At 48.7% G+C, this 20,765-nt stretch overlaps 1 protein-coding gene across 1 annotated transcript in view; it reads right to left on the reverse strand.

Moving 5' to 3' along the window:
• LOC139387577 (guanine nucleotide-binding protein G(olf) subunit alpha-like) overlaps positions 1-20,765 on the reverse strand; it is an 86,598-nt gene that overhangs the window by 20,194 nt on the left and 45,639 nt on the right. The window contains exons 6-8 of the mRNA XM_071133908.1: positions 8,182-8,310; positions 6,287-6,345; positions 1,858-1,978 (exon numbers count right to left, since the gene is read on the reverse strand). Of these exons, the coding sequence (XP_070990009.1) occupies positions 1,858-1,978; positions 6,287-6,345; positions 8,182-8,310 (309 nt within the window). The remainder of the gene's footprint in view (positions 1-1,857; positions 1,979-6,286; positions 6,346-8,181; positions 8,311-20,765) is intronic.

Below are 20,765 nucleotides of genomic sequence, written 5' to 3' on the forward strand. Positions count from 1 at the left end.
GTGAAGCCCATAGGGTTATGATGGTGAAGCCCATAGGGTTATGATGCTGAAGCCCATAGGGTTATGATGGTGAAACCCATAGGGTTATGATGGTGAAACCCATAGGGTTATGATGGTGAAGCCCATAGGGTTATGATGCTGAAGCCCATAGGGTTATGATGGTGAAGCCCATAGGGTTATGATGGTGAAGCCCATAGGGTTATGATGGTGAAGCCCATAGGGTTATGATGGTGAAGCCCATAGGGTTATGATGGTGAAGCCCATAGGGTTATGATGGTGAAGCCCATAGGGTTATGATGGTGAAGCCCATAGGGTTATGATGGTGAAGCCCATAGGGTTATGATGGTGAAACCCATAGGGTTATGATGGTGAAACCCATAGGGTTATGATGGTGAAGCCCATAGGGTTATGATGGTGAAGCCCATAGGCTTATGATGGTGAAGCCCATAGGGTTATGATGGTGAAGCCCATAGGCTTATGATGGTGAAGCCCATAGGGTTATGATGGTGAAGCCCATAGGTGACCATCTAAAAGGAAACTTATGCTTGGTCAAATACAGACAACGGTAAGATTTCACTTTTATCAAAATTGACCTAATATCCAGAGAAATAACTATTATACTGTAATAGGTTTTGTAAGTGAGAGAGGGAGGGAGTATTCTGGGTTTGTTAGAAATAAGATAAGGTCGTCCGCAAAGACTTATGGGTATGGGGGCCCGCCTCAAAGCCATGTATGTCAGGGAACGTTCTAACGGCCTCAGCCAACGGTTCGATGGTGAGGGGCGAAGAGGTGGGGGATGGACTTGGTCTTTCACCAAATCTCCTGTATACCCCCCTTACCTTGTCACAACACAAGTGATTGGCTCAAACGCATTAAGAGGGAAATAAATTCCACAAATGAACTTTTAAGAAGGCACACCTGCTAATCGAAATGTATTACATGACTGCCTCATGAAGCTGGTTGTGAGATAGCCAAGCGTGTGCAAAGCTGTCATCAAGGCAAACGGTGGCTATTTGAAGAATTTTGATTTGTTTAACACTTTTTTGGTTACTACATGATTCCATATGTGTTATTAAATAAAAAAAATCCCTTCACTGGAACTAAGGGGCCTATCCCAACCATGAAAAACAGCCCCAGACCATTAATCCTCCTCCACCAAACTTTACAGTTAGCGCTATGCATTGGGGCAGGTAGCGTTCTCCTGGCATTCGTCTGTCGGACTGCCAGATGGTGAACCGTGATTCATCACTATTGCGCATGGTGATCTTAGGCTTGTGTGCAACTGCTCGGCCACGGAAACCCATTTCATGAAGCTGCCGACAAACAGCGCTGACGTTGGCTGAAGAGGCAGTTTGGAACTCTGTAGTGACGCAACCGAGGACAGACGATTTCTACAAGCTACGCGCTTCAGCACTCGGCGGTCCCGTTCTGTGAGCTTGTGTGGTCTACCACTTTGCAGGCTGAGCCGTTGTTGCTCCTAGACGTTTCCACTTCACAATAACAGCACTTACAGTTGACCGGGGGAAGCTCTAGCAGGGCAGAAATTTGACGAAACTGAGTTGTTGGAAAGCATGGCATCCTATAACAAGTGCCACGTTGAAAGTCACTGAGCTCTTCATTAAGGCCATTCTACTGCCAATGTTTGTCTATGGAGATTGCATGGCTGTGTGCTCGATTTTTATACACCTTGTCACCAATGGGTGTGGCTGAAATAGCAAAATCTCCTAATTTGAATGGGTGTCTACATACTTTCGTATATACAGTGCCTTGCGAAAGTATTCGGGCCCCTTGAACTTTGCGACCTTTTGCCACATTTCAGGCTTCAAACATAAAGATATAAAACAGGTCTACACAGACCTGTTATTCCAGATACTGCGGAAGAGATCCAGGGCTTCCCGTAGCCTGTTGGTGTTGTTGTCCTCTCTTATGACCATGTTGTAGCTGCTGCTGGCTACCACAAAGATGATAGCAGTCACATCTATAGGAGAGGACGAGATAAGATGATAGCAGTCACATCTACAGGAGAGGAGGAGATAAGATGATAGCAGTCACATCTACAGGAGAGGAGGAGATAAGATGATAGCAGTCACATCTACAGGAGAGGAGAGGAGGAGATAAGATGATAGCAGTCACATCTACAGGAGAGGAGAGGAGGAGATAAGATGATAGCAGTCACATCTATAGGAGAGGAGGAGATAAGGTGATAGCAGTCACATCTACAGGAGAGGAGAGGAGGAGATAAGGTGATAGCAGTCACATCTACAGGAGAGGAGAGGAGGAGATAAGATGATAGCAGTCACATCTATAGGAGAGGAGGAGATAAGATGATAGCAGTCACATCTATAGGAGAGGAGAGCAGAGGAGATAAGATGATAGCAGTCACATCTACAGGAGAGGAGAGGAGGAGATGATAGCAGTCACATCTAGAGGAGAGGAGAGGAGGAGATAAGGTGATAGCAGTCACATCTACAGGAGAGGAGAGGAGGAGATAAGGTGATAGCAGTCACATCTACAGGAGAGGAGAGGAGGAGATAAGATGTTAGCAGTCACATCTACAGGAGAGGAGGAGATAAGATGATAGCAGTCACATCTACAGGAGAGGAGAGGAGGAGATAAGATGATAGCAGTCACATCTACAGGAGAGGAGAGGAGGAGATAAGATGATAGCAGTCACATCTATAGGAGAGGAGAGGAGGAGATAAGATGATAGCAGTCACATCTATAGGAGAGGAGAGGAGGAGATAAGATAATAGCAGTCACATCTACAGGAGAGGAGAGGAGGAGATAAGATGATAGCAGTCACATCTATAGGAGAGGAGAGGAGGAGATAAGATAATAGCAGTCACATCTACAGGAGAGGAGAGGAGGAGATAAGATGATAGCAGTCACATCTATAGGAGAGGAGAGGAGGAGATAAGATGATAGCAGTCACATCTACAGGAGAGGAGAGGAGGAGATAAGATGATAGCAATCACATCTACAGGAGAGGAGAGGAGGAGATAAGATGATAGCAGTCACATCTACAGGAGAGGAGGAGATAAGATGATAAGATAAGATCCTTCTACAGCTGCACCATTGAGAGCACTGGTTGCATCACTGTCTGGTATGGCAACTGCTCGGCCTCCGACCACAAGGCACTACAGAGGGTAGTGCGAACGGCCCAGTACATCACTGGGGCCAAACTTCCTGCCATCCAGGACATCTATACCAGGCTGTGTCAGAGGAAGGCCCTAAAAATTGTCAAAGACTCCAGCCACCCTAGTCATAGACTGTTCTCTATGCAACAGCACAGCAAGCGGTACCGGAGCACCAAGTCTAGGACCAAGAGGCTTCTAAAGAGCTTCTACCCTCAAGCCATTAGACTCCTGAACAGCTAATCAAATGGCTACCCAGACCCCCCTTTTACGCTGCTGCTACTCTCTGTTTATTATCTATGCATAGTCACTTTAATAACTCTACCTACATCTACAGGGGCGGCAGGGTAGCCTAGTGGTTAGAGCATTGGACTAGTAACCGAAAGATTGAAAGATCAAATCCCCGAGCTGACAAGGTACAAAATCTGTCGTTCTGCCCCTGAACAGGCAGTTAACCCCACTGTTCCTAAACCCGTCATTGAAAATAAGAATTTGTTCTCAACTGACTTGCCTAGTTAAATAAAGGATAAATAAATATTACCTCGACTAACTGCTCTAACTATTTTTTTATAAATTTTTTTTACTTAAAACGGCATTGTTGGTTAAATGGCTTGTAAGTCAGCGTTTCACTGTAAGGTGTATTTCACCTGTTTCACCTGTTGTATTCAGCATTTAGCAAATCCAGGCGTTTGGATGACGTGAAGTAGGAGCTCTTTGGTCACGAACACCAGTGGTGGGTTTGGTGTCGACATGAGAATGCATAAGCAGCAAATAACACAAAAAAAATGATTTTATAAAATATTGAACTTGGCCTTTACTCATTGTTCGTACAGATATTGGCAAGACTAATTCAAAGTACTTTTTCAAGCACTAATATTCATTTACAGGACCATCAATTTGTAATAGTTACTGTTATGCAATTGTTTCTAGTAGCCACCAGGTGGCGGTATATCACCGCAGTATATCACCCCAACCAACTTACTATTCATCACTACCTGACAAGTTCTACTAAATAACACGTTTCTTATTGACGTGAGTGATAAGTACTGATCGCTATAGCTACAAAAAAAAAACACATCTGCTTTCCGACTGGCAGTTTTAATGTCGCCAGTCGGAAGAAGGACGGTTGGGCTGTGTGAGGAAAACGTCAGATGAACGGCTGCTGCTTGAAAAAGACAGTTCTTGAGAGAAAAACATTTCTAACTGGCGCCAATTCACCCATGTTGACACATTTTTGTTGCGCCTTACACGGTGTGGGTTGGTGTGGTCCAGTGCTGCAGTGGTTTAAAAAAGGTAGGTCAACTTATACTTAACAAAAATATAAACGCAACATGGAAAGTGGTTTTCTAATATTTTTTTATATTAACATATTTGATCATTTTGTGTTCTCCTCTCATTTCAATTCTAGCACTTTTCAAGTACCAACTGGAGAAAATGTCTGATTTTCAAGGTATTCTAGGATTTGAATTTCAGAGTGATAAATTCAAGTACTTTAAGCATCTTAATCACCTTGTGTAATGTTATCTGGTTTCAATAAAGATAAAAGCACAGCTGAAAGTAGAAGACTGGGTTTAAATGCTCTACTAGGGTGTCTCCTAGGGTGTCTCCTAGGGTGTATCCTAGGATGTTTCCTAGGGTGTCTCCTAGGGTGTCTCCTAGGGTGTCTCCTATGATGTCACCTAGGGTGTCTCCTAGGATGTCTCCTAGGGTGTCTCCTAGGGTGTCTCCTATGATGTCTCCTAGGGTGTCTCCTAGGGTGTCTCCTAGGATGTCTCCTATGATGTTTCCTAGGGTGTCTCCTAGGGTGTTTCCTATGATGTCTCCTAGGGTGTCTCCTAGGGTGTTTCCTATGATGTCTCCTAGGGTGTCTCCTATGATGTTTCCTAGGGTGTCTCCTAATATTTTCTGTTGTAGCTAATGGATTTAGGGATGTTTTCCCGGACCCAGAATGAGCCTAGTTTTAGTCTAAAAACAACTGCAAGACCCCCTTGAGGTATAAATGTTTCATTTATTGAATTTGGCCCATAGAAACACACTGAATGGCAAAAGGGCAGTCAAAAAAATAAATGATAAGAAACAAGGTTTTGAAGAGTCTGTTGTCCTATATATAGGAGATATAAGAAAGATCAGGAAATATTTTACACATATTTAACGTAAAACAACCTCCATATATAAAAAATAAAAAAACGGGACCAGTTATCTTCAGACGAGTCCCGTAACACTTGTGGTGATCGTAGAGCAGAACGGAGACCCCCACCGTGTTCGTGAGAGTCTTCCCCTTTTCACAGAGTGCTCAATAGGTAGGTAGGTCGTAGGTCAAACCCTTCGGACGCTACACACGTTTTCGTGAGAAGACCGATTTTTGGGATGTCTCCTGGTCTGACAAACGCCTCTCTAGTTCTGTCACCTTTGACCTCAGATGGGATGTCTCCTGGTCTGACAAACGCCTCTCTACTTCTGTCACCTTTCACCTCAGATGGGATGTCTCCTGGTCTGACAAACGCCTCTCTAGTTCTGTCACCTTTGACCTCAGATGGGATGTCTCCTGGTCTGACAAACACCTCTCTACTTCTGTCACCTTTGACCTCAGATGGGATGTCTCCTGGTCTGACAAACGCCTCTCTAGTTCTGTCACCTTTGACCTCAGATGGGATGTCTCCTGGTCTGACAAACACCTCTCAAGTTCTGTCACCTTTCACCTCAGATGGGATGTCTCCTGGTCTGACAAACACCTCTCTAGTTCTGTCACCTTTGACCCCAGATGTGGAAGAACGATATCAGCAGATGAGGTGGATTGAGATGCATTCAATGGAAAACAACAGATATCAGATATACTTAAACTGATGGATTTTAAACAAAATCTCTCTCCGAGCAATTGCATTAGTATAAAATAATATACTTTTGTTTTGAGCATACAATATAGCTCAGTATTTAAATTATTTATCTTATATACACTCCTTTTTGCTCATCTTCATCAAGGGTGTCAATTATTTCGGACCACACACACACACACACACCACATACACACACACACACACACACACACACACACCACATACACACACACACACACACCACATACACACACACACACACACACACACCACATACACACACACACACACCACATACACACACCACATACAACGCACCATTAAAGCACTGGATCCATTTTCTCCTTTCGTCTCTCTGTCCGCCAACATCAAACATACTGAGAGAGAAGAGGGAGGTGAAAGCAGAGAGGGAGGAGGGAGGAGAGAGGGAGGAGAGAAACAGAAGGAGAGAATATATAATATTAGGTCACATAACCACATGTAACACTGGACTGGCAGACTGGACTGGCTGACTGGACTGGCTGGACTGACTGACTGACTGGACTGGACTGGCTGACTGGACTGGCTGACTGGACTGGACTGACTAGACTGACTGGACTGGCTGGACTGACTGGACTGGACTGACTGGCTGGACTGACTGACTAACTGGACTGGCTGGACTGACTGGACTGGCTGGACTGACTGGACTGGCTGAACTGGCTGACTGGACTGACTGACTGGACTGGCTGGACTGACTGACCTGACTGACTGACTGACTGGACGACTGGACTGACTGACTGACTGGACTGGCTGGACTGGCTGGACTGACTGACTGGACTGGCTGGCCTGACTGGACTGGCTGGACTGGACTGGACTGGACTGACTGGACTGGACTGGCTGGACTGGACTGGCTGGACTGGCTGACTGGACTGGACTGACTGGACTGGCCTGTCTGGACTGGACTGGACTGACTGGACTGGACTGGCTGGACTGACTGGACTGGCTGGACTGGACTGGACTGGCTGGACTGACTGGACTGGACTGGCTGACTGGACTGGCTGGACTGGACTGGACTGACTGGACTAGCTGGACTGGACTGGCTGACTGGACTGGACTGACTGGACTGGCTGACTGGACTGACTGGACTGGCTGACTGGACTGGACTGGACTGACTGGACTGGCTGACTGGACTGACTGGACTGGACTGGACTGGCTGACTGGACTGGCTGGACTGGTCTGGACTGGCTGGACTGGACTGGACTGGCTGACTGGACTGACTGAACTGGACTGGCTGACTGGACTGGCTGGACTGGACTGGCTGACTGGACTGGCTGGACAGACTGACTGGACTGGACTGGCTGACTGGACTGGCTGGACTGGACTGGACGACTGGCTGGACTGGCTGGACTGACTGACTGACTGGACTGGACTGACTGGCTGGCTGACAGAGTAGTGATGCTGATCTAGGATCTGGTGCCCCCTGTCCATCTAATCATATTCATTATGATCTGACAGGGGAACTGATCCTGGTTCAGCCCTCTTACCCTGTCTGAGATGCTTTATGAGTCCAAAATCTGCTTCAGTTCATCTTTTCACCAGAGCAGAGAGAGAGACAGACAGACAGATAGATAGAAAGAGAGATAGATAGAGAGAGAGACAGACAGGTAGAGAGACAGATAGAGAGACGAACAGACCGAGAGAGAGAGAGAGAGAGAGACAGACAGATAGAGAGAGAGACAGTCCGAGAGAGAGAGAGACAGACAGACAGATAGAGAGAGAGACAGACAGATAGATAGAGAGAGAGACAGACAGACAGATAGAGAGAGAGACAGACAGACAGGTAGAGAGAGAGATAGAGAGAGACAGGTAGAGAGAGAGACAGACAGACAGACAGGTAGAGAGAGAGAGACAGACAGACAGACAGACAGACAGACAGACAGACAGAGAGAGAGACAGACAGAGAGAGAGAGAGAGACAGACAGACAGACAGAGACAGACAGACAGACAGAGAGAGAGACATATAGAGAGAGACAGACAGACAGATAGAGAGAGAGAGACAGATAGAGAGAGAGACAGAGACAGATAGAGAGAGAGAGAGAGACAGATAGAGAGAGAGACAGAGACAGACAGAGAGAGACAGACAGACAGATAGAGAGAGAGACAGATAGAGAGACAGACAGATACAGACAGACAGAGAGAGATAGAGAGAGAGGCAGATAGAGAAAGATACTTACTGAAAGTTGACTTTGTCTACCTGGAATCGGGTCTCGAATATCCCTGAAGTTAACACTCTGCATCGTAGCAGGTCCTGGTCTGTGGGACTGTAGTCTCCTTGTCTTACTGAGTCAATTCTGTCCAGGAAACTGCAGAGACAAACACACACACACTGTTATCAATCATGTCATTCTGTGTCACTAGGGTTGACTGTAGTCTCCTTGTCTTACTGAGTCAACTCTGTCCAGGAAACTGCAGAGACACACACACCGTTATCACTCATGTCATTCTGTGTCACTAGGGTTGACTGTAGTCTCCTTGTCTTACTGAGTCAACTCTGTCCAGGAAACTGCAGAGACACACACACCGTTATCAATCATGTCATTCTGTGTCACTAGGGTTGACTGTAGTCTCCTTGTCTTACTGAGTCAATTCTGTCCAGGAAACTGCAGACACACACACACACCGTTATCACTCATGTCATTCTGTGTCACTAGGGTAAACTGTGGGCTCTCGTCCTCCGTGGCCGGCGTGATCAAGACATTTAAACGTGTTAACCCTCGCAAGGCTGCCGGCCCATGTGGCATCCCCAGCCGCGTCCTCAGAGCATGCTGGAGCTGGCTGGAGTGTTAATTAACAGACATATTAAATCTCTCCCTATCCCAGTCTGCTGTCCCCACATGCTTCAAGATGTCCACCATTGTTCCTGTTCCCAAGAAGGCAAAGATAACTGAACTAAATGACTACCACCCCGTAGCACTCACTTCTGTCATCCTGAAGTGCTTTGAGAGACTAGTTAAGGATCATATCACCTCCACCCTACCCGACACCCTAGACCCACTTCAATATGTTTACCGCCACAATAGATCCACAGACGATGCAATCGCAATCACACTGCCCTACCCCATCTGGACAAGAGGAATACCTATGTAAGAATGCTGTGCATCGACTACAGCCCAGCATTCAACACCATAGTACTCATCATTAAGCTTGAGGCCATGGGTCTGAACCCCGCCCTGTGCAACTGCGGTCTGCCCAACGCATCACCGGGGACAAACTGCCTACAATCCAGGACACCTACAGCACCCGATGTCACAGGAAGGCTGAAAAGATAATCAAGGACATCAATCACCGAGCCACTGCCTGTTCACCCCGAGCTGGGACCGAGAGACTGAAAACAGATTATATCTCAAGGCCATCAGACTGTCAAAAAGCCATCACTAGCCGGCTACCACCCAGTACCCTGCCCTGAACCTAATCACTGTCATCAGCCGGCTACCACTCAGTACCAGGCCCTGAACCTAATCACTGTCACTAACCGGCTACCACCCAGCACCCTGCCCTGAACCTAATCACTGTCACTAACCGGCTACCACCCAGCACCCTGCCCTAAACCTAATCACTGTCACTAGCCGGCTACCACCCAGTACCCTGCCCTGAACCTAATCACTGTCATCAGCCGGCTACCACTCAGTACCAGGCCCTGAACCTAATCACTGTCACTAGCCGGCTACCACCCAGTACCCTGCCCTGAACCTAATCACTGTCACTAGCCGGCTACCACCCAGTACCCTGCCCTGAACCTAATCACTGTCACTAACCGGCTACCACCCAGTACCCTGCCCTGAACCTAATCACTGTCATCAGCCGGCTACCACCCAGTACCCTGCCCTGAACCTAATCACTGTCACTAACCGGCTACCACCCAGTACCCTATCACTGTCACTAACCGGCTACCACCCAGTACCCTGCCCTGAACCTAATCACTGTCACTAGCCGGCTACCACCCAGTACCAGGCCCTGAACCTAATCACTGTCACTAACCGGCTACCACCCAGTACCCTGCCCTGAACCTAATCACTGTCACTAACCGGCTACCACCCAGTACCCTGCCCTGAACTTAATCACTGTCATCAGCCGGCTACCACCCAGTACTCATCCCAGATACCTGGGAGATCCGTTTAAAGTCTTGATGAAAACCCCAGATTAGTTAGATTAGGAGGAAGCAGTGAAAATAACAAGAAATTGTTTTTTTGTTTGTTTTATATGTCCGAGGAGCCTGTTTTGCACCTGAAAAAAAAAATGTGGATTTGAATGTGTCGTGTGAGGATCTGTGAAGCAGGGTGCCTGTCACGGGGGTTATCTCTGGAATGGAGCCAGAAGTCTGTAACTGAAGAAGTAGACGTAGGAGTTGGTTAACGCTGACTGACCCTTATGGTGGATGGAGTGGCTGGTTAACGCTGACTGACCCTTATGGTGGATGGAGTGGTTGGTTAACGCTAATGGTGGATGGGAGTAAGGAAGGCCAGTAGTACAGTAGATGGACCCGTATGGAGTGAGGAAGGCCAGTAGTACAGTAGATGGACCCGTATGGTGGATGGAGTGAGGAAGGCCAGTAGTACAGTAGATGGACCCGTATGGAGTGAGGAAGGCCAGTGGTACAGTAGATGGACCCGTATGGAGTGAGGAAGGCCAGTAGTACAGTAGATGGACCCGTATGGTGGATGGAGTGAGGAAGGCCAGTAGTACAGTAGAGGGACCCGTATGGTGGATGGAGTGGTTGGTTAATGCTGACTGACCCGTATGGTGGATGGAGTAAGGAAGGCCAGTGGTACAGTAGATGGACCCGTATGGTGGATGGAGTGAGGAAGGCCAGTAGTACAGTAGATGGACCCGTATGGAGTGAGGAAGGCCAGTGGTACAGTAGATGGACCCGTATGGTGGATGGAGTGAGGAAGGCCAGTAGTACAGTAGATGGACCCGTATGGAGTGAGGAAGGCCAGTGGTACAGTAGATGGACCCGTATGGTGGATGGAGTGAGGAAGGCCAGTAGTACAGTAGATGGACCCATATGGTGGATGGAGTGAGGAAGGCCAGTAGTACAGTAGATAGACCCGTATGGAGTGAGGAAAGCCAGTGGTACAGTAGATGGACCCGTATGGTGGATGGAGTGAGGAAGGCCAGTAGTACAGTAGATGGACCCGTATGGAGTGAGGAAGGCCAGTAGTACAGTAGATGGACCCGTATGGTGGATGGAGTGAGGAAGGCCAGTGGTACAGTAGATGGACCCATATGGTGGATGGAGTGAGGAAGGCCAGTGGTACAGTAGATGGACCCGTATGGAGTGAGGAAGGCCAGTGGTACAGTAGATGGACCCGTATGGAGTGAGGAAGGCCAGTGGTACAGTAGATGGACCCGTATGGTGGATGGAGTGAGGAAGGCCAGTGGTACAGTAGATGGACCCGTATGGAGTGAGGAAGGCCAGTGGTACAGTAGATGGACCCGTATGGTGGATGGAGTGAGGAAGGCCAGTGGTACAGTAGATGGACCCGTATGGAGTGAGGAAGGTCAGTAGTACAGTAGATAGACCCGTATGGTGGATGGAGTGAGGAAGGCCAGTGGTACAGTAGATGGACCCGTATGGTGGATGGAGTAAGGAAGGCCAGTGGTACAGTAGGTGGACCCGTATGGTGGATGGAGTGAGGAAGGCCAGTAGTACAGTAGATGGACCCGTATGGTGGATGGAGTGAGGAAGGCCAGTAGTACAGTAGATGGACCTGTATGGTGGATGGAGTGAGGAAGGCCAGTAGTACAGTAGATGGACCCGTATGGTGGATGGAGTGAGGAAGGCCAGTAGTACAGTAGATGGACCCGTATGGTGGATGGAGTGAGGAAGGCCAGTAGTACAGTAGATGGACCCGTATGGTGGATGGAGTGAGGAAGGCCAGTAGTACAGTAGATGGACCCGTATGTATGGTGGATGGAGTGAGGAAGGCCAGTAGTACAGTAGATGGACCTGTATAGTGGATGGAGTGGTTGGTTAATGCTGACTGACCCTTATGGAGTGAGGAAGGCCAGTAGTACAGTAGATGGACCCGTATGGTGGATGGAGTGAGGAAGGCCAGTAGTACAGTAGATGGACCCGTATGGTGGATGGAGTGAGGAAGGCCAGTAGTACAGTAGATGGACCCGTATGGTGGATGGAGTGAGGAAGGCCAGTGGTACAGTAGATGGACCCGTATGGTGGATGGAGTGAGGAAGGCCAGTAGTACAGTAGATGGACCCGTATGGTGGATGGAGTGAGGAAGGCCAGTAGTACAGTAGATGGACCCGTATGGTGGATGGAGTGAGGAAGGCCAGTAGTACAGTAGATGGACCCGTATGGTGGATGGAGTGAGGAAGGCCAGTAGTACAGTAGATGGACCCGTATGGTGGATGGAGTGAGGAAGGTCAGTAGTACAGTAGATGGACCCGTATGGAGTGAGGAAGGCCAGTGGTACAGTAGATGGACCTGTATGGTGGATGGAGTGAGGAAGGCCAGTGATACAGTAGATGGCAGGATAGTTTTGTTGATACTTCTACTATTGTTACAACCTCTCCTCTCAGACACAGACCAGGTATGTGTTCATTAGACACTGTTTTTAAAACACACACCACACCCCACCACTACCCCCAACACACCCCAACACATCCCACCACTACCCCCAACACACCCCACCACTACCCCCAACACACCCCACCACTACCCCCAACACTACCCCCAACACACCCCAACGCTACCCCAACACACCCCACCACTACCCCAACACACACCCCACCACTACCCCCAACACACACCCCACCACTGCCCCCAACACACACCCCAACACTACCCCCAACACACCCCAACACTACCCCCAACACTACCCCCACCACTACCCGCAACACACCCCAACACTACCCCAACACACCCCACCGCTACCCCCAACACACACCCCACCACTACCCCCAACACACACCCCACCACTACCCCCAACACACCCCACCACTGCCCCCAACACACACCCCACCACTACCCCCACCACACCCCTAACACTACCCCCAACACACCCCAACACTACCCCCACCACTACCCCAACATAACCCCCAACACACCCCAACACTACCCCCAACACACCCCAACACTACCCCCAACACACACCAACACTACCCCCAACACACACCCCACCATAACCCCCACCCCACCACTACCCCCAACACACTGCATTTCTGAACATTTGAACATCTTGGCCATGTTCTGTTATAATCTCCACCCGGCACAGCCAGAAGAGGACTGGCCACCCCTCATAGCCTGGTTCCTCTCTAGGTTTCTTCCTAGGTTCTGGACTTTCTAGGGAGTTTTTCCTAGCCACCGTGCTTCTACACCTGCATTGCTTGCTGTTTGGGGTTTTAGGCTGGGTTTCTGTACAGCACTTTGAGATATCAGCTGATGTAAAAAGGGCTTTATAAATACATTTGATTTGATTTTGTGACTGTGGTTCTGTGAGTGCCTTGTGACTGTGCTATTGCTGGAGTGGTGGTGAGTCAAATTTAACCCTGCTGCTCTGAGCTTAGCCACAACACCCCCCCCCCCCAGTCTCTGTGGCTGTGCTTGTGGGCCAGTCTCTGTGGCTGTGCTTGTGGGCCAGTCTCTGTGGCTGTGCTTGTGGGCCAGTCTCTGTGGCTGTGCTTGTGGGCCAGTCTCTGTGGCTGTGCTTGTGGGCCAGTCTCTGTGGCTGTGCTTGTGGGCCAGTCTCTGTGGCTGTGCTTGTGGGCCAGTCTCTCTGTCTGTGTCTGATGTAGGATCCTCTCCCTCCATCTCTCTGTTTCTCTCTCCCTCCATCTCTCTCTTCTCTCTCCCTCCATCTCTCTCTTCTCTCTCCCTCCATCTCTGTTTCTCTCTCTTCTCTCTCTGCGTTTCTCTCTCCCTCCATCTCTCTCCGTTTACTACTTGAGTCGTCTCTCTCCCTTTTCTCCTGCTGTATGCCGCGTCCCACACCAATCCCCGCCCCCTGCCACACCAAGGCCCGCCCCCTGCCACACCAAGCCCCACCCCCTGCCACACCAAGCCCCGCCCCCTCCCACACCAAGCCCCGCCCCCTGCCACACCAAGCCCCCTCCCACACCAAGCCCTGCCCCCTCCCACACCAAACCCTCCCCCCTCCCACACCAAACCCTCGCCCTCCCACACCAAGCCCCGCCCTCCCACACCAAGCCCCGCCCCCTCCCGCCTTTCATTAACAGGACACACAGCACAGATCCATCTTTCATTAACAGGACACACAGCACAGATCCATCTTTCATTAACAGGACACACAGCACAGATCCATCTTTCATTAACAGGACACACAGCACAGATCCATCTTTCATTAACAGGACACACAGCACAGACCCATATTGTCAGCGGCTGGTCTGTCTCAACTCAGAGTCCTGTTGTATTGGTCCAGTGCTAGGCTGGACAGAGCAGGGCAGAGACTCACTTTAACTAGGCCTAACTTACTACAGCACACAGGCTGCACTCAAACTAGACTTATCCATCACCATGTGTGAGAGTCCATCTTAAACAGAGCAGTTGAGAACACCTTGCTAAATATAGCATCCAAACACAGTGTAAAACACAGGTACAACTTTCTACATCAACTAACAAAACACTTTCCTGAACAGTTACTATACTGGCAGGCTCCGTTTGGAACAAGGTGCAGCAGCAGCGTGGAGAAACGTCAAATGAGTAACGAGAGATTCTCTGGTTAATGTCTATGAGCATTACGCCAGCTATTATTCCCAGAATAATGGTGCATCAGCTCTGAATAAAAGTAACAGGTCCCAAATCAAGCTCTGTCTGAGCACGGGGAAATATCTTCAGTATGTCTTATTACACTATAGAATGATACTGTAGTCCGACTATTCACAAACCGGGGAACGCGCAATGCCGTCGGGGGGGGGGGGGTAGGCCAAACACAAATGTGATTCACATTTTCCAACAGTCCAACAGTTCATTTATATTTTCATTTATATTTTCCAACAGGGCTATACATTTGGGTGAGTTTTTTTCCTCTCGCCCGAGTAGCCTCGTTTTACTACCAAAAATAAAAATGAAACCCTCTAGTGTTCAGCGAAATAACAACACAATGTCAAATACAGGAAGCCTAGTTGGACCATCGAAGAGGTGCAAATATGATGAGAACTACATTGATTTGGGGCTCACTTATATTGGGAGTAGTGCCTTTCCTCAGCCACAGTGTGTTATATGTGCTAAACTACTATCTCACAACTCAATGAAACCTTCACCGTGCGAAATTAGAAACAAAACATGCCAATTTGAAAAATTGGAGCGAGAATAAAGACGACTTTCGAGTAGTAAGACATGTATAAAAGCAACAGAATCCATTAATAAGAAGGGGCTAGAAGCATCTTATATGGTGAGCTACCAGGGGGCTAGGACAGGGAAGCCCCATACTATTGTGGAGGAGTGGCTGGGACAGGAAAGCCCCATACTATTGTGGAGGAGTGGCTGGGACAGGCAAGCCCCATACTATTGTGGAGGAGTGGGTAGGACAGGCAAGCCCCATACTATTGTGGAGGAGTGGCTGGGACAGGCAAGCCCCATACTATTGTGGAGGAGTGGCTGGGACAGACAAGCCCCATACTATTGTGGAGGAGTGGGTAGGACAGACAAGCCCCATACTATTGTGGAGGAGTGGCTAGGAGAGGCAAGCCCCATACTATTGTGGAGGAGTGGGTAGGACAGACAAGCCCCATACTATTGTGGAGGAGTGGCTAGGAGAGGCAAGCCCCATACTATTGTGGAGGAGTGGGTAGGACAGGCAAGCCCCATACTATTGTGGAGGAGTGGCTGGGACAGACAAGCCCCATACTATTGTAGAGGAGTGGGTAGGACAGGCAAGCCCCATACTATTGTAGAGGAGTGGCTAGGACAGGCAAGCCCCATACTATTGTGGAGGAGTGGGTAGGACAGACAAGCCCCATACTATTGTAGAGGAGTGGGTAGGACAGGCAAGCCCCATACTATTGTAGAGGAGTGGCTAGGACAGGCAAGCCCCATACTATTGTGGAGGAGTGGGTAGGACAGACAAGCCCCATACTATTGTGGAGGAGTGGCTAGGAGAGGCAAGCCCCATACTATTGTGGAGGAGTGGGTAGGACAGACAAGCCCCATACTATTGTGGACGAGTGGCTAGGAGAGGCAAGCCCCATACTATTGTGGAGGAGTGGGTAGGACAGACAAGCCCCATACTATTGTGGAGGAGTGGCTAGGAGAGGCAAGCCCCATACTATTATGGAGGAGTAGCTAGGACAGGCAAGCCCCATACTATTGTGGAGGAGTGGCTGGGACAGACAAGCCCCATACTATTGTAGAGGAGTGGGTAGGACAGGCAAGCCCCATACTATTGTAGAGGAGTGGGTAGGACAGGCAAGCCCCATACTATTGTAGAGGAGTGGGTAGGACAGGCAAGCCCCATACTATTGTGGAGGAGTGGCTGGGACAGACAAGCCCCATACTATTGTAGAGGAGTGGGTAGGACAGGCAAGCCCCATACTATTGTGGAGGAGTGGCTAGGACAGGCAAGCCCCATACTATTGTGGAGGAGTAGCTAGGACAGGCAAGCCCCATACTATTGTGGAGGAGTGGCTGGGACAGACAAGCCCCATACTATTGTAGAGGAGTGGGTAGGACAGGCAAGCCCCATACTATTGTGGAGGAGTGGGTAGGACAGGCAAGCCCCATACTATTGTGGAGGAGTGGCTGGGACAGACAAGCCCCATACTATTGTGGAGGAGTGGGTAGGACAGGCAAGCCCCATACTATTGTGGAGGACTTCTTTCTTCCTGCTGCCGTGGATATGGCTGAAAGTTAATACTTTGTAGCGCCACCTTTTGCTGCAATTACAGCTGTAAGTCGCTTGGGGTATGTCTATCAGTTTTGCACATCGAGAGACTGCATTTTTTTTCCCATTCCTCCTTGCAAAACAGCTCGAGCTCAGTGAGGTTGGATGGAGAGCATTTGTGAACAGCAGTTTTCAGTTCTTTCCACAGATTCTCGATTGGATTCAGGTCTGGACTTTGACTTGGCCATTCTAACACCTGGATATGTTTATTTTTGAACCATTCCATTGTAGATTTTGCTTTATGTTTTGGATCATTGTCTTGTTGGAAGACACATCTCCGTCCCAGTCTCAGGTCTTTTGCAGACTCCATCAGGTTTTCTTCCAGAATGGTCCTGTATTTGGCTCCATCCATCTTCCCATCAATCTTAACCATCTTCCATGTCCCTGCTGAAGAAAAGCAGGCCCAAACCATGATGCTGCCACCACCATGTTTGACAGTGGGGATGGTGTGTTCAGCTGTGTTGCTTTTACGGCAAACATAACGTTTTGCATTGTTGCCAAAAAGTTCAATTTTGGTTTCATCTGACCAGAGCACCTTCTTCCACATGTTTGGTGTGTCTCCCAGGTGGCTTGTGGCAAACTTTAAACACTTTTTATGGATATCTTTAAGAAATGGCTTTCTTGCCACTCTTCCATAAAGGCCAGATTTGTGCAATATACAACTGATTGTTGTCCTATGGACAGAGTCTCCCACCTCAGCTTTAGATCTCTGCAGTTCATCCAGAGTGATCATGGGCCTCTTGGCTGCATCTCAGTCTTCTCCTTGTATGAGCTGAAAGTTTAGAGGGACGGCCAGGTCTTAGTAGATTTGCAGTGGTCTGATGCTCCTTCCATTTCAATATTATCGCTTGCACAGTGCTCCTTGGGATGTTTAAAGCTTGGGAAATCTTTTTGTATCCAAATCCGGCTTTAAACTTCTTCACAACAGTATCTCGGACCTGCCTGGTGTGTTCCTTGTTCTTCATGATGCTCTCTGCGCTTTTAACGGACCTCTGAGACTATCACAGTGCAGGTGCATTTATATGGAGACTTGATTACACACAGGTGGATTGTATTTATCATCATTAGTCATTTAGGTCAACATTGGATCATTCAGAGATCCTCACTGAACTTCTGGAGAGAGTTTGCTGCACTGAAAGTAGAGGGGCTGAATAATTTTGCACAGCTGGATGAGTCAACAGGCCTGGCACAGCTCCTGGTATATGTCTGTTACAGCTGGATGAGTCAACAGACGTGGTGGGCCTGGCACAGCTCCTGGTATATGTCTGTTACAGCTGGATGAGTCAACAGGCCTGGCACAGCTCCTGGTATATGTCTGTTACAGTTGGATGAGTCAACAGGCCTGGTACAGCTCCTGGTATATGTCTGTTACAGCTGGATGAGTCAACAGGCCTGGCACAGCTCCTGGTATATGTCTGTTACAGCTGGATGAGTCAACAGGCCTGGCACAGCTCCTGGTATATGTCTGTTACAGTTGGATGAGTAAACAGGCCTGGTACAGCTCCTGGTATATGTCTGTTACAGCTGGATGAGTCAACAGACGTGGTGGGCCTGGCACAGCTCCTGGTATATGTCTGTTACAGCTGGATTAGTCAACAGGCCTGGTACAGCTCCTGGTATATGTCTGTTACAGCTGGATGAGTCAACAGACGTGGCGGGCCTGGCACAGCTCCTGGTATATGTCTGTTACAGCTGGATGAGACAACAGACGTGGTGGGCCTGGCACAGCTCCTGGTATATGTCTGTTACAGCTGGATGAGTCAACAGGCCTGGCACAGCTCCTGGTATATGTCTGTTACAGCTGGATGAGTCAACAGGCCTGGCACAGCTCGTGGTATATGTCTGTTACAGCTGGATGAGTCAACAGACATGGTGGGCCTGGCACAGCTCCTGGTATATGTCTGTTACAGCTGGATGAGTCAACAGGCCTGGCACAGCTCCTGGTATATGTCTGTTACAGCTGGATGAGACAACAGACGTGGTGGGCCTGGTATATGTCTGTTACAGTTGGATGAGTCAACAGGCCTGGCACAGCTCCTGGTATATGTCTGTTACAGCTGGATGAGTCAACAGGCCTGGCACAGCTCCTGGTATATGTCTGTTACAGCTGGATGAGTCAACAGGCGTGGCACAGCTCCTGGTATATGTCTGTTACAGCTGGATGAGTCAACAGGCCTGGCACAGCTCCTGGTATATGTCTGTTACAGCTGGATGAGTCAACAGGCCTGGCACAGCTCCTGGTATATGTCTGTTACAGCTGGATGAGTCAACAGGCCTGGCACAGCTCCTGGTATATGTCTGTTACAGCTGGATGAGTCAACAGGCGTGGCACAGCTCCTGGTATATGTCTGTTACAGCTGGATGAGTCAACAGGCCTGGCACAGCTCCTGGTAAATGTCCGTTACAGCTGGATGAGTCAACAGACGTGGCACAGCTCCTGGTATATGTCTGTTACAGCTGGATGAGTCAACAGACGTGGCACAGCTCCTGGTATATGTCTGTTACAGCTGGATGAGTCAACAGACGTGGCGGGCCTGGCACAGCTCCTGGTATATGTCTGTTACAGCTGGATGAGACAACAGACGTGGTGGGCCTGGCACAGCTCCTGGTATATGTCTGTTACAGCTGGATGAGTCAACAGGCCTGGCACAGCTCCTGGTATATGTCTGTTACAGCTGGATGAGTCAACAGACGTGGCGGGCCTGGCACAGCTCCTGGTATATGTCTGTTACAGCTGGATGAGTCAACAGGCCTGGCACAGCTCCTGGTATATGTCTGTTACAGCTGGATGAGTCAACAGACGTGGTGGGCCTGGCACAGCTCCTGGTATATGTCTGTTACAGCTGGATGAGTCAACAGGCCTGGTACAGCTCCTGGTATATGTCTGTTACAGCTGGATGAGTCAACAGGCCTGGCACAGCTCCTGGTATATGTCTGTTACAGCTGGATGAGTCAACAGACGTGGCGGGCCTGGCACAGCTCCTGGTATATGTCTGTTACAGCTGGATGAGTCAACAGGCCTGGCACAGCTCCTGGTATATGTCTGTTACAGCTGGATGAGTCAACAGACGTGGTGGGCCTGGCACAGCTCCTGGTATATGTCTGTTACAGCTGGATGAGTCAACAGGCCTGGCACAGCTCCTGGTATATGTCTGTTACAGCTGGATGAGTCAACAGGCCTGGCACAGCTCCTGGTATATGTCTGTTACAGCTGGATGAGTCAACAGGCCTGGCACAGCTCCTGGTATATGTCTGTTACAGCTGGATGAGTCAACAGGCCTGGCACAGCTCCTGGTATATGTCTGTTACATACATTATATTCGAGATTCTTCAAAAGTAACCACCCTTTGACTTGATGACAGCTTTGTACACTCTGTCAGTGAACCAATGTACACAATGTGAAGAAATAACAGCTTTGTACACTCTGTCAGTGAACCAATGTGTACAATGTGAAGAAATAACAGCTTTGTACACTGTCAGTGAACCAATGTACACAATGTGAAGAAATAACAGCTTTGTACACTCTGTCAGTGAACCAATGTGTACAATGTGAAGAAATAACAGCTTTGTACACTGTCAGTGAACCAATGTACACAATGTGAAGAAATAACAGCTTTGTACACTGTCAGTGAACCAATGTGTACAATGTGAAGAAATAACAGCTTTGTACACTCTGTCAGTGAACCAATGTACACAATGTGAAGAAATAACAGCTTTGTACACTGTCAGTGAACCAATGTACACAATGTGAAGAAATAACAGCTTTGTACACTCTGTCAGTGAACCAATGTGTACAATGTGAAGAAATAACAGATTTGTACACTCTGTCAGTGAACCAATGTACACAATGTGAAGAAATAACAGCTTTGTACACTCTGTCAGTGAACCAATGTACACAA

The sequence above is a fragment of the Oncorhynchus clarkii genome, chromosome 28 (genome assembly GCF_045791955.1).
Source record: "Oncorhynchus clarkii lewisi isolate Uvic-CL-2024 chromosome 28, UVic_Ocla_1.0, whole genome shotgun sequence".
NCBI lineage: Eukaryota > Metazoa > Chordata > Actinopteri > Salmoniformes > Salmonidae > Oncorhynchus > Oncorhynchus clarkii.